The sequence below is a fragment of the Sinocyclocheilus grahami genome, unplaced genomic scaffold (genome assembly GCF_001515645.1).
Source record: "Sinocyclocheilus grahami isolate Dianchi unplaced genomic scaffold, SAMN03320097.WGS_v1.1 scaffold98.1, whole genome shotgun sequence".
Classification (NCBI taxonomy): Eukaryota; Metazoa; Chordata; class Actinopteri; order Cypriniformes; family Cyprinidae; genus Sinocyclocheilus; species Sinocyclocheilus grahami.
Genome location: NW_015505277.1, coordinates 448,227 through 462,483, shown reverse-complemented (window position 1 = coordinate 462,483; position 14,257 = coordinate 448,227). Strand labels below are relative to the sequence as shown.

The following is a 14,257-nucleotide window of genomic DNA, read 5'->3' as shown; positions in this document are numbered from 1 at the left end:
TGCGCTCAGGGCCTAAAGATCGCCTCCATCAGGCAACCTCTGTTTGACATTACCACTCATTCGTTCAGCACGTGGCGCGAGAGCACCAACTCACCGCCACATCAATACCTAGAGACCGAACATGCGACGTAGTGGAAAACCATTTTAAATCGCACGCATTCAGAAGGAATGCGGTGGCAGAGCTTTGCATTAAATGACAGCCCCATAAGCTGAGAATGAACACCAGAATGTATTCAGTGTGTTTGACAGAGAAAGCGGGGAAGAATCTATCAACTCACGCGCACTTCATCTCGCTCCGACTAATATTACGCTGTCACTTTGACTCGTGTACGCGTGCGGGTGTATGCGTGGGCCGGGTGCAATTCTCCAGTGCTGCAGAGGAGGGGGAAAAAAAGGTAGGACATTGGAGTAAACACAATCAGGCGTCCCTCCAGGCTCTGCTTTAGACCAATTGAATGTTTCATTATTAAAATAGGCTTTGTGCATTTACAGCTGATGCCAGCACTAACCTGATTTATTTAGTCATAATTCTGCACATCAGATATGATCACAGAGTGCTTTCGTCTGGCATATGACTCATTTCATATGCATTGGAAGATGCAGAAAAGGCTATATCTGATTTGTTTCACTTTGTTGTCAGGACGAGCAGTTTTATACATCCTATATGGGAAGAGTGCAGAAGACCAAATATCAGTACCCCACAGAAATATACTATTTGAGACAAACTAAAAAAAAGTATGTAGTCTTACATTGCCTAGAGGACTATGGTGTGTTCCATTCTGCAGCTTATTTTGGCCAAGAGCTGCCCATTTAGACAGGAAAGGGCTGTCTGACTGATGTTAAATGACCAACCGCAGTATATTTTTCTGTATGATATATAGGGGCGGATAAATGTACATATGGACATAACTAAGAGCAAAATATACAGTTGTGCCCAAGCATATCTCATTTATTTGTTACTAACAGGGTTCCACACGACCAATAATACGACCGATTAATTTTAGTGTATTGTTCATTAATACCAGATAAGGATCTAAAAATAGAGATGGCAATTAAAAAGGCAATTTGTAGATTATCTTTTGAAGTTTAAAAAGCACATATTCTGCATGACCATATTCTACATCCGTAATCCTACCCAATACCTAAACTTAACAACTACCTTACTAACTATTTATAAGCAGCAAATTAGGAGTTTATTGTCACAAAAGTCATAGTTCATGGTTTGTTATTAGGGAGAACTGGACCTTAAAATAAAGTGTGACCATAATTATTTTAAGGTCTAGCATAATTAGAAATTCACATGGCTTTTTAAGGTCTGGAAATCATAATTAAAAAAATTCTTGATATGTCTAGGTTTTTCATGGCAATGGTAACCTCATTTTTGAAGATGTGAAGCCATAAACGTTTGGATATTCCAGTACTATTCAAAAATACATACAAATCTATTCAAATATACAATGAATGGAATAAACCTCTTCTGTGATAAGCATGTTTTTCCCCTTATTTTTTTAAGATATAGGCAAAATGTCAGGGTGATACCACTGACGATTAAAAAAGCCTAATTAAAATAAATACATTCTTGACAACTCTATGTGCCATTTGGCATAAAACAATACAAGAATTTCAATGAATAAATGCATTGTTATTTCTTTATTTCCATTAATGTGTCAGGTTGGGCTTTTTATTAAACACTTACAGTGGTGTGAAAAAGTGTTGGCCCCCTTCCAGATTTCTTATTTTTCACACCACTGGAACAGTAAAAAGCTACCAAAGAAAGGACCCCTGCATGACTCATGATTGTGTGCCTGTGTCAGGATCAAGTCTCTAAAAATGTCTGATAATTGTATTTATTTTTTTATGACATGGCAAGGTTTTAAACTGTCATGTGTAAAAACACATTGATATTTATGAGTTAATAGTTTATGATATTGTCAGCTATCATAATAAATTGTGTAAAAGTTGTTCAAAACCATATGAAATCAGCAGGATTACAAAAGAGTATTTCAAAGAACTCAGATAATAAAAAAAATATCAGAAGTGCTCACTGTAGCAGAATTTGTAAACACAACTTTTTTGTTTCCTGGTGGGCTGATAAAAACTGCATCAGACAGCATAAAATCCAGGCAATCTGATATGAGCTTTTGATGTCAGCCACCGTTTTTGTGTGCAATATGCACTGGGCGGCCCATGAGCGGTCACACGACACATCACAGAAACATTCAGCTATTAGGCAAACAAGATATAATAATCCTTACCAATGAGTTCAGTCAAGTGAATTTCAAAGAATGACAACAAAAGAAATGTCTTGGACGCGTATTCAAGTCTTATGCCCCGCTGCTGTGTCTATGTTAGAGCTGACAGCTGAGGGCTGATTTTCTTGCATGGTGCACAGAGGAGAAATGAGCCCAGCTGGAAGCTTCCCTGCCTGGCTGCCTGCTATAGACTGAGTCTGCAGCGTGCCTGGACTGTGCACTATTAAAGCTGAGCTGCGCACCATTGCAGCTAGATGAATATTCATCACTGTAAACGCCCATTTACGAAGTGCATTGCCATAAGCAGCCATTTAGAGCATAAACCTCAGTAATAGGCCTTTATTATTAGAGAAAAACAGTCCAGCACTCCAGAAAGTGAATGAAGAAGATCTTTGGAGAATTACAAAAAACATTGTGCACATGTTGTGGCAGTTTTGGCTCTGCATTTTGCCCGAAACTCCTCCCTTTTGCGTAATGGGTTTTGGGTAATAGCAGCCTAAAAAGCCTGCATGGATGCATACTTACATCTGCCAGAAACAGTTTACCATTCAAGCATTTCTGGCAATCTGTATTTGTCGCACTATGATTTTGAAGGCAATCACATGAACCGCACTTGCTATATAGTATGGAGAGTGCAAACTAGGATGCAGATTGCTGACTGGGTATATTGCACTTTAAAGAGAATGATTGTGTTTACTCAAAAAACATATAGTACACATTACCTTTACAAATTTTGGGGTCCACTTCAAATTAGAATAATATTTCACAACATTACTGTTTTTACTGTATTTTGACCAAATGAAAGCAGTTTTGGTGAGTGTGAGACTTATTTCAAAAACATTAAAAAAGCTAACCGACCCCAAAATGGTATTATACTGTACATATTTAAATTCATTTTACACTATGCACAAGTTTATATAAATTTTGCATTTTAAATCCAAATGTTTAAAAATGTCCAACTTTCTGGCAGTCTGATCAAATATGAGTATTCATTCATTCATTCATTCCCTCCCCCAAACCAAAGAGATTTTACTTAAATCAGTGCTATGCTGCACGTATGTGGTATGTAGTGCAGAAATAGCATGATGTGTATGATATGCAATTTTGCATATATCCTGCATCTATGAAGATATGTTGTTAGGTTTCTGTGTAAGGAGTTGTTAATGGTCAAATTCATGTATGAATGTCTTTCCATAATATTAGAGAGGTGAAGAACCTCTCCCAGAAATCCACTACCAAGAAAATGGTGAATATAAGGACCAAGTAAATGAACACACTAAAATGAGGACAATCACAGGCATTAAAGGGGTGCTATTATGCTTTTTCACTTTTTCAACTTTAGTTAGTCTGTAATGTTGCTCTTTGAGCCTAAAAAAGATCTGCAAAGTTCCAAAGCTCAAAGTACACTTCAAAAGATGATATTTTATTTTACAGTAATCACTTTTCATAACCTACAACCAACGACTCGTTTGGACTACAACGCATATTTTCCAGGATTTGTGATATCACAAATATTGACGAATGGGACCTGGTTGAGCTGCACTAGAGGAGGCAAAGAGTGTTATCACTATGTCGGAGACACGCTAGCTTTCCCAAAGCAGACGAACTTAGAGTGGTTACAATCATCTGGGTTTAAATCGCACTCAAATTGATTTGATTTTGACGCAATATTTACACTGAAGCTCGCAGGCGGCGTAAGGGGCATGACATTTCCCAACCAGGCGCCGAGTGCTGCCAATCACAACACATTTTGTATTTCAGAAGGCGGGCCTTCATTTGATAAAGGAACTATTCGAGCCGTTCATGCCAGACTGGGGAGAGAGGTGTTGTAATAATGTAAAATATGTGAAAAATAATGTGTTTTTCAAATCAACCTAGTATGAGAGCCTGTTCTATTACATCCCCCAAAACAAAAACAAAAAAATAAAATAAAAAAGCCTTTGTAAAAGAGCATAATAGGACCCCTTTAATTAAAGAACAGCAAGAGCTTTCATAAGCAGCAGAAAATGGGAGATGTTCTCCACTTCAAAGAGTTGGAATGGCTGAATGAAATGAACTTTTGTTGGTTAAGAAGATCACAGTGTTATCTGTAAGACTGTGCTGATTTTATATGCACTGCTCTTTGTTTGACAGACATGTGGATCCTACTTGTCAGCCTTCGGCCCAAAGTTAATGAAACGATTAAAAGGAAATGAAGACCTTCCATTTCAGCACATGATTCATTATTTTTCTTAATAGATGGCGCTTCGTTGATGTGGAGCAGAAGAAGAGAGCGTTATTTTCACCATTTGCCAATGTGAAAATGCAACGTGAATGTTGAGGGAGGAAAATGATTAAAGGCCATCTGTATTTCTGATGCACTGACGATGTTTTCATTGAATCTTGTGCTTTGAAAGATGTACACACATGATTGTCTATGTACTCTGACATTGTTAGTATTCATGAGAGAGGCTGGTGTAACTGACCCAATTGACTGCCGTCAGCTTAGATATCAGCTAAATATTTAAAAGGCGTTTCAAATAACTTTTTTTTTCCGGGGAAAAATTTATCTGGCAGTCGCATTGAAAAATTCCTGGAGAGTCGGAAGGTGACTTGGCTGATCTCTACGCACAAGGAAAGTGCAATTTCTCTAACAACAGGACAGAGAAGCGGAAATAACTGTGGGAAGGTTATCTGACAGACCCCCCGCTATGATGCCGCCATGTGCAACGGTTCCTGAGAGATTTGTGAAATCGGAGAAAAAGGAGTTTCCATCACAAACCCTCAGAGAAACGAGCTCCTCTGACATGTCCAATTAGCTGTCATTGTGTCAGTCAAGCGTCAGTCTTCAGTGAGATATGTTTCGTCTAAAAACTTAATAATAAAGCTGGGATAAAAGAAGACCTGACCCAGTTTTCCAGTCAAAGCACTGATCGAGCCCCATCATAGCAACCTATCTGTTACATGAAAGAGAGGACGTGTCACAGCAAGACAACAGCGGAGATTGAGAAAAAACACTTGGGCTAGAGGAAATACAGAGTAACATCAATGGAGTGTGGTAGGGTGTCAGGAGCATTTTGTATCTGGCAGTGTGGATAAGGCTGAACTGTTCATCAGCGGGGAGGATGGTGAATTGACAGGGGCTCTATTACTATGACCTTCTCCCGGGAGTCGCGGGATAGGCAATGTTTTTAAAGTTGAAATTATTTTTAGAAAAAGAGATTCTTTAAATTTTAGACTTTACCACAACATGAATACATATAATAAATGCATAATAAATAAATCAAATAAATTAAATATAACTATTCAAATAAAAATAGCAGACAACAAATTCAAATATCGAAAATGAAAACAAATGAAAATAAATGAAATATTCCTCTGAAAAAATATCGTACTTGACAAGTTTACCACAACCAGATATTTGAGATTTCTGACCACAAGTTTACTAGTCATTACTAGTTTTCATGGAGTGAAAGACATAAAGTGAACCAAACTGAGAGACCATTTTGAAGGCTCAGGAAACCTTTGCAGGTGTTTTGAGTTGATTAGCTGATTGGCATGTCACCATATTCTAATTTGTTGAGATAGTGAATTGGTGAGTTTTTGTGAAATGTGAGCCAAAATCATCACAATTAAAAGAACCAAAGGCTTAAACTACTTCAGTCTGTGTGCATTGAATTTATTTAATACACGAGTTTCACAATTTGAGTTGAATTACTGAAATAAATGAACTTTTCCATGACATTCTAATTTATTGAGATGCACCTGTAAATATGTTGGTGTTGTTGTTGACTTTTTTAACAAGGAATATGATTATTTTCAAAGCAACATTAAATCCCTATGAACAAAAGTCTGTACATTTACTCATTAGCTAATCTATCTATCTATCTATTATTAATACACTGATTTGCTGCTTAAGATTACTATTATTACACTTTAAAAAAAATAAAGGTGCTTAAAAGGTTCTTCACAGCGATGCCATAGACGAACCATTTTTGGTTCCACAAAGAACCATTCAGTCAAAGGTTCTTTAAAGAACCATCTCTTTCTTACCTTTCTATAATCTGAAGAACCTTCTTTCTCCACAAAGAACCTTTTGTGAAACAGAAAGGTTTTTCAGATGTTAAAGGTTTTTTATGGAACCATTAAAGGGGTCATATGATGCGATTTAAATTTTTTCTTTCTCTTTGGAGTGTTACAAGCTCTTGGTGCATAAAGATCTGTAAAGTTGCAAAGACTAAAGTCTCAAATCCAAAGAGATATTTGTGAAACAGAAAGGTTTTTCAGATGTTAAAGGTTTTTTATGGAACCATTAAAGGGGTCATATGATGCGATTTAAATTTTTTCTTTCTCTTTGGAGTGTTACAAGCTCTTGGTGCATAAAGATCTGTAAAGTTGCAAAGACTAAAGTCTCAAATCCAAAGAGATATTCTTTATAAAAGTTAAGAGTCAGCCACGCCTACCTAAAACGGATTGTTCTAACACATCCCCACATATCTACGTCGCTATGTGGGAAGATTTGCATAATGCCGCCCAAATGTTCACGCAAAGAAAGAAGGCGTAACTTTTATTCTCGCTGTAGTATTGTTGCCGCCATGTCATGAAGACGCTGTGCGCTTCGTTGTGAATACTACACAACGAAATACTACAACTTTGCGCTGTGTATCGGCTTTCACCGTGGACGAAGCGGAGTCCAGCCCGGGGTCGTCACATGTGGTTGTTGCAAGCCCGCCAGACGCTCCTTCGTCGAAATCGCTAGACCGAGGTCCCACATGCACTGGATAGCTGGCCAATCACAGCACACCTCGCTTTTTCAGAACGATGAGCTTTGTAAAAATCGACGCGTTTCAGAAAGGCGGGGCATAGAGGAGAAACAATAATGTACAGAATGTGGAAAATAATGTGTTTTTTTAACCTTAAACCGCATAAACACATTTCATTACACCAAATACACAAAATAATGTTCTTTTTAGTAGCATCATATGACCCCTTTAAGACAAAAAAGGTTCTTCTATGGCATCGTGAAGCATCTTTATTTTTAAGAGTGTATTACCATCATTAGTCGAAAATGGTTGTGTTGCTTTTTTTTCGTAATTTTTGATGAACAGAAATTTTGATGAACCACTTTTATCTGAAATAGAAATCTATTTGTAACATTATGAACATATTTACTGTATTGATTTAATTTAATGTGTCCGTTTATATCATAACTGACTATATCTTAATACACGTTTCTGGTCTTCTGTATGATTTATTATGCCCATTAACCTGTCTATCCCTCTTCAAGTCTAGTATATAATGTGTAGTCTACTAAGTTGTGTTCGTGTGTCATTCCTCGTTCCTTGTTCCTGAGTTGGATTTACCCCTGTGTCTTGGATTTAATAAAGACTATTTCATGTATTCCACGGCTCCGTGTTCCTTCCGGCAGCGATGATGACAAATGGCTTTTGAAAATTCAGTTTTGCCATCACAGGATAAATTACATTTTTTAATATTTTAAATAGAAATGAAATGAACTTAAAATGTTATATTTAACAATATTTATGTTTTTGATCAAATAAATGCAGCCATGGAGATGTTTAGAAAATCATTAAAACATCTAACTGACGCAATACTTTTGAATTATAGTGTACACTAGAGTGTGTTTTTTTAGTTATAAATTGGTTCCAATCTATTTCTGTCACTTGAATGATCCTGATTGGTCTGTTTTGTATCAATAATGCTTGTTTGGGGATCAAACATGCCTCCCCAAAAAGGTTGATACAGTCTAACAATTGGACCTCATATGCCAAGTGACAACAATAACGTGTTTTTGTAACAGTTTTTCCTGCCTTTGGCCAAAAGAGACTACATTTTAAATTACTGTGGGACATATTTATTTTTTGGCGTGTTTACAACCAATTTAGTTGCAGTATGAAGCCTGTTATATATATATATATATATATATGTTGTAACTGTCACACCCCTGGACTGTTTGTGTGTGTTTTCCTTCCCATGTGCTCTCCGTGACCTAGTATTTGTACCCCAGTCTGTGCAGTCTGTCTTTGTCGGGTCTTAATCGTCATGATCATGTGTCAAAGCCGTTCCTTGTGTGGATTACCCCTTGTGTTTGGATTGCATTAAAGACTGTCACTTTGATCCACATCTCCGCGTCGTCCCTCCAACACAGTTCCTGACAGTAACATTATAAATGTCTTTACTGTCACTTTTGAGTAATTTAATGCATACTTGCTGAATAAATGTAGTAATTTCTTTCAATATAATAAAACAATTTGATTAAATTCAACAAATTTACTAAAGACCCTAAATTCTGAATGGTAGTGTATGTAGATTTTTTTTCCCCAGCAATGCTGCAAGATTTATTTGTTAAATAAAGTATAAAGCTCTGAAAAGCTTGAGGGCGTTTTATTTTCTAAAGGCCAGAAAATGCATACATGATTTGCATTTGCTTCATGTGTTGTGTGTAAGAACTATGTAGAGCAAAAAATAACTATTTTCCAAATGTGAGGGAACTTCATAGATGTTAAGCCTAAAACTGATTTTCTTACTAAATATTTGGCAGTAGCTATAAATGAAACAAATTTAATAAATTAATGGTAGTACTATCCGCATGAAAACATCAAAATGAGCGTGAAAGGAGCTATTTCAAACTAACAATGAATGGGATGTGAACAACAGACACTAAACTCAATAAATCAAACCTGTTTGTTAATTAAAGCAGAGAACATTACATCTCTCACTCATACAGATGCTGCCAAAATATAGCAATTACAACAAGCAGACGGTCAGTAGACACAAAGCATTTGAACTTTAAGCAGAATGTATGCAAATAGAGCTGAAAGTAGCACGCAGCTGTGGTCTGTGTTCTCACAGCTGAGGTTTTATTGGACTCAACACAGACTAATGGAGTGGAAGTCTAGTGGCGAGAGGGGCATTAAACTCTTTAAGGCCTGAGCTGTTAGTGACCTTGTTCCTGTCCTAATTGAATAGCGCAGCAGACATCATTAGCCTGGAGATAACAGTAGCCAGAGCCTGTTTACTGGGACACCCATTACAAGGACTCATTAAAGTCCCTTTCTCTGTCTCTGTCTCTCTCTCTCTCTGTTTCTGTTCTTCAACATTATTTCTCTCTTCCTCTCCAGGGTCACACAGGCGGACTCTTCCTCTCCGGTATGCATACGGAGCTACTGAACTTGACACGGCATTACAGCTCTAACCACCAGCAGAACCTTTCACCCTCTTCTGCCCCACATATGCACTCTGAATGACAATAACAGCTGTTTACCCACAATGCCCTGCTTCTTAATGATATGAGACACAAGAATGTATTAGTAATGAGCCTGATTAATGCTTAAGTGTGCACACACATAAATGGCAAAGCGCTTACCAGAATCTTAGGCCAAAGAGGGGCTGATTATTTACATTTTTCTTCTTCTCTACTGTGTTGTTTCATTTAAATAGTTAAATAAATACATTTAATATATTGCATTAGTACTATGTAATATACATCACAGCTATTTATGCTTAAATAAGATGCATTTCAGAAATGCTTGACACATACGATTTTAAGCTAATGTGGAAAAAAAATGTGGGGAAATATTTATTTTAAATAGTAAAATCATTTAACATTTTTACTGTTTTTGCTATACTTCGGATCAAATAAATGCAGGCTTGGTGAGCAGAAGAGACTTCTTTAAAAAACATTAAAAATCTTACTCTTAAAAACTTTTGACTGGTAGTGTATATATATATATATATATATATATATATATATGCATACAGTATAAAGATCAGTAATCTGTATCTGTCACATCCCTGGACTGTTTTTGTTTTGTTTTCTTTCCCAATGTGCTCAGTGTGACCTAGTTTCTGTCTCCCATCGATTTTGTCATTTAGTTCACCTGTGTCCTCATTAGTTGATCCTCCTCACCTGTCTGTCCCTCGTTAGCACCCCTATTTTAGTTGTGTTCATTTCACTGTTTGGGGTCCGGTCTACTACGTCTCTACGTGTGCTCCTGCCTGTTCTGTCCTGGATTTACCCTTGCGTGGATTTATTAAAGGCTATTTGCATTTATCTTCAGCTTCTTCGTGCATTTATCTCACCGTAACGTGAGAGAAGACTGGACCTAGAAGTAAAGTGCATGGCGTGTATTCCCACACTTTGTTTTTATTATGTTCGACCTTGAGCTCAGCCAGTCATCACCCCGTTTCGCGGAGCAGTTAGAGCCCACCGCTGACGGAGAGCCAGAGCCCGCCGCGACCATCAAGCTATCGCCTAGGAGTGCGACAGAGCCCTGATCGTCAGTCCAGGTGCCCGAACCGGCTGCTAGACACGCGATGGTGGATGTGTCAGTAGGGAGCGAGGGTACAGAGGATAGCCCCGCCCACCGCACCACCGCGAGGGGTGAGCTGAGGTTGCACTCCGAGGACAATAATGTGGATTTATATGTGGATATGCCTTGTCTTCTCCCGCCATCATCTGTCTGTCCTGTCACGACCACGGAGGTCGTGATTGAATCATCTGTCAGTCCTGAAACGACCATGGAGGTCGTTTTTGAACTGTCTGTTTGTCTTGAACTGTCTGTCTACCTGGAACTATCTGTCTGCCCAGAACTGTATGCCTATCTTATAACGACCATGGAGGTCGTTCCCCTGTCACTGGCGCTCACGGTGCTGGAAGTGGCCTTATGGTGTGTGGGCAGCACACAGCCCAGCCTCCCTCTCACGTTTCGCGGAGCAGTTAGAGCCCACCGCTGACGGAGAGCCAGAGCCCGCCGCGACCGTCAAGCTATCGCCTAGGAGTGCGACAGAGCCCTGATCGTCAGTCCAGGTGCCCGAACCGGCTGCTAGACACGCGATGGTGGATGTGTCAGTAGGGAGCGAGGGTACAGAGGATAGCCCCGCCCACCGCACCACCGCGAGGGGTGAGCTGAGGTTGCACTCCGAGGACAATAATGTGGATTTATATGTGGATATGCCTTGTCTTCTCCCGCCATCATCTGTCTGTCCTGTCACGACCACGGAGGTCGTGATTGAATCATCTGTCAGTCCTGAAACGACCATGGAGGTCGTTTTTGAACTGTCTGTTTGTCTTGAACTGTCTGTCTACCTGGAACTATCTGTCTGCCCAGAACTGTATGCCTATCTTATAACGACCATGGAGGTCGTTCCCCTGTCACTGGCGCTCACGGTGCTGGAAGTGGCCTTATGGTGTGTGGGCAGCACACAGCCCAGCCTCCCTCTCACACCACCTCTGTACCAGTCCTCACCATCACCACCGCTGTCTCCTGGCAGCCCATCTGCTCACCCTCAGCCCACCATCTGTGCGGTGGGATCGCCGCGGGTCTGTCAGTCTCCATCGACATCATGGCTGGAAGATCTCTTGTCTCCGCCTCCAGCCTCTGAGTCCCGGACTCCGCCTCTGCCCTTCGACCCAGCGGCTCCACCATGGCTCCTAGCTCCCTCCTCTCCACCGTGGCCCGTCAATCCATGAGCTCTGTCGGGCTCCCTCGTCCCTCCGGCTCCACCTTGGTCTGTCGTTGATCATCTGCCACCTCGGGACTCCACTTCTCCGGCTACACCTCGTCCCTCCGGCTCTGTCAGGCTCCTCCTTCCCTCTGGCTCCATCTTGATCCTCTGTTGCTCCACTGCGGCCTTCCGGATCCCGAGCCATCTGCTCCGCCTTGGCCCTCCGGATCCTCCCTGTCACCCTGGCTCATCGGCTCTCCATCTCCACAACCACCTGCTCCGCCGCCATCAGTCGGCCTCCTGGAGCCGTCAGCCCTTCATCCACCATAGCTCCCCCCTACGTGTGTCTCCTGCCTGTTCTGTCCAGGATTTAGCCGTGTGTGGATTTATTAAAGACTATTTGCATTTATCTTCATCTTCGTGTGTTTCTCATCGTAGCATGACAGTATCATCATTGGTTAAAAAAATAAAAAACAACAAAACCAACAACAATTGGGCTAATAATAATAAATCTCTGGTGCACAATTTTTATTAGTCCTCTGGGGACTATTCTTTTGAACTTTTTATTCAGCAAATAATCCTCAATAAATAAAAATCCATTTATCTTGATTTACACAAAAATGAGAAGCAGCACAACTGATTTCAACACTGATAATAATAAGAAATGTAACACCAGCATATTGGAATGATTTCTGAAAAATTATGTAACACTGAAGATTGGACTAATGGTTTTCCCATTGCATGAATAAATTACATTTGTCACCTTTACTTGATCAGACGTTATCTTTTTGTGGGCTTTTTCAGAAAAAAAACCCAGCAAAAAAAACACTTTGCTATTTCAATTTCACTGAATGTTGTGTGTGGCCCTGGTTCTGTGAGACTAGACCTGCAGCAATGTCCTGCAATACAGTCCAGTAATGGCCAACACCTGCCCTCTCATAAGACAAACACATGGGGATGGGACAACCCAGATCTATGATATCCATCCTGGGTCATTATCATAATGACCATGCCATTACAGCAGCTGCTTAGTGAACACACCACACACCTGTTTATGACAAGCCCTCTGCCTTCCATTAAACCACCACAACACTTTCCAACCAGGAGAGCTATTATACTTTATAATGGCAGCAGTCCAGAGCACCATCATATTTATTTACAATTTTTACCAGCAACTCAAAACAATACAAAAACCCACGCTGACCACTAACTATAGCATGCTTTCATACGTACAACACAAAAACACATACACGCTCACATTAAGATAATAATCTACTGCCATGTTGTGTGCACAAAGAGAAAGGATACAGAAAAGAAATAAATAAATAAAAGAGAAAGTGTTTTGGCAGGTGTGAAATGAATACAGATCTGATGATAACAACAGAGAGAGCTCAGTACTCCAGCTTTCATTCCCTGATTGGAGGAGACTACAGCTTACAAAGCCAACGGAAAAAAAAAACACACTTGAAAAGATACACTACAGCCTGAGTGCAGCTCAGAAAAACAATGGGAACAGACAGACAGGAGAGAGGATGTGAGGTGAATGTACAAGCTGTATGTCTGTCTTTGACATAATACAACTAATCAATTACGAGTTCTATGTGCACTTTACAGATGTGTGGCCTGAATTACACATGTGAAAACTGCACCACTGCTAAACAGCTGGATGTAGAAATTAATGGAAAAAGATTTGCCTCTATAAATAAACATATGGCGCTGATGCATAAAACGTGATAATAACTTGACATTATCGTCGGCACAAGGGATTGGTGACACCCTGCATAAAAACACAGGACTTGAATGATTTGAATGTACAATACTGAAATTGTTCACTTACTGGTGGCACGCACTGAACAAAAAATATTTACAAGTCCACTTAGCATGCTTGAATCAATGGCGAGCTATCATTTTGCTTTCATTGAAATTCAGGGCAGAGTAAATAGAAGTGTGTTGAATAGAGTACATTTGCATTGCTAATCTTCATTGTCTGAAGTGACCTCCAAAGGCTTTCAATTTTTGTTGCATCTTAGCTCAAGATTTACCCCTGATTTATCTTTCTTGACTGGTGATTTCAGTGATAAACATCTATATTTCAAATATGCAGAGTTTTCAAAAAGTCTTAGGGTGCTTTCACACCTGGCCTGTTGTTTCGGAACCTGGCGCGTTTCCCCCCTTAGCTCAGTTCGTTTGGGCATATGTGAACACGGCAATCGCACTCGGACCCGCACCAAAACAATCGGTCCGAGATCGCCTGAACGCGGTGGTCTCGCCTCGACTGAAAACGAACTCTAGAGCGGTTCGGTTGTAGTGAGAAAGCAATCCGATCCAACGGACCAGGCTATATCACAATGTATAATGGGTAATAACGTAAGTTCCGTGAAAAGCATTAGCTTTGTTGTTATGCTAATACCTCAAAATTAACCTGTGAATGTCTGTGGGTGAGCACGTCTTTGCCATTCAAAAATCAAAGCGCACTTTTTATTTTATAATGCCGTCTTATTGCTCTTCTTTGTAGTAGGTGCATTTTAAAAATGTTTTCCCAATCAATCCGGGACTCC

The 14,257-nt window shown here is 39.8% G+C and overlaps 1 protein-coding gene across 1 annotated transcript in view; it reads right to left on the bottom strand.

Annotated features, from left to right (window-relative positions):
- LOC107588085 (dipeptidyl aminopeptidase-like protein 6) overlaps positions 1-11,596 on the bottom strand; it is a 47,196-nt gene extending 35,600 nt beyond the window's left edge. The window contains exon 1 of the mRNA XM_016276095.1: positions 11,491-11,596. Coding sequence (XP_016131581.1) covers positions 11,491-11,596 — 106 coding nt within the window. The remainder of the gene's footprint in view (positions 1-11,490) is intronic.
- Positions 11,597-14,257: the final 2,661 nt, after the last annotated feature.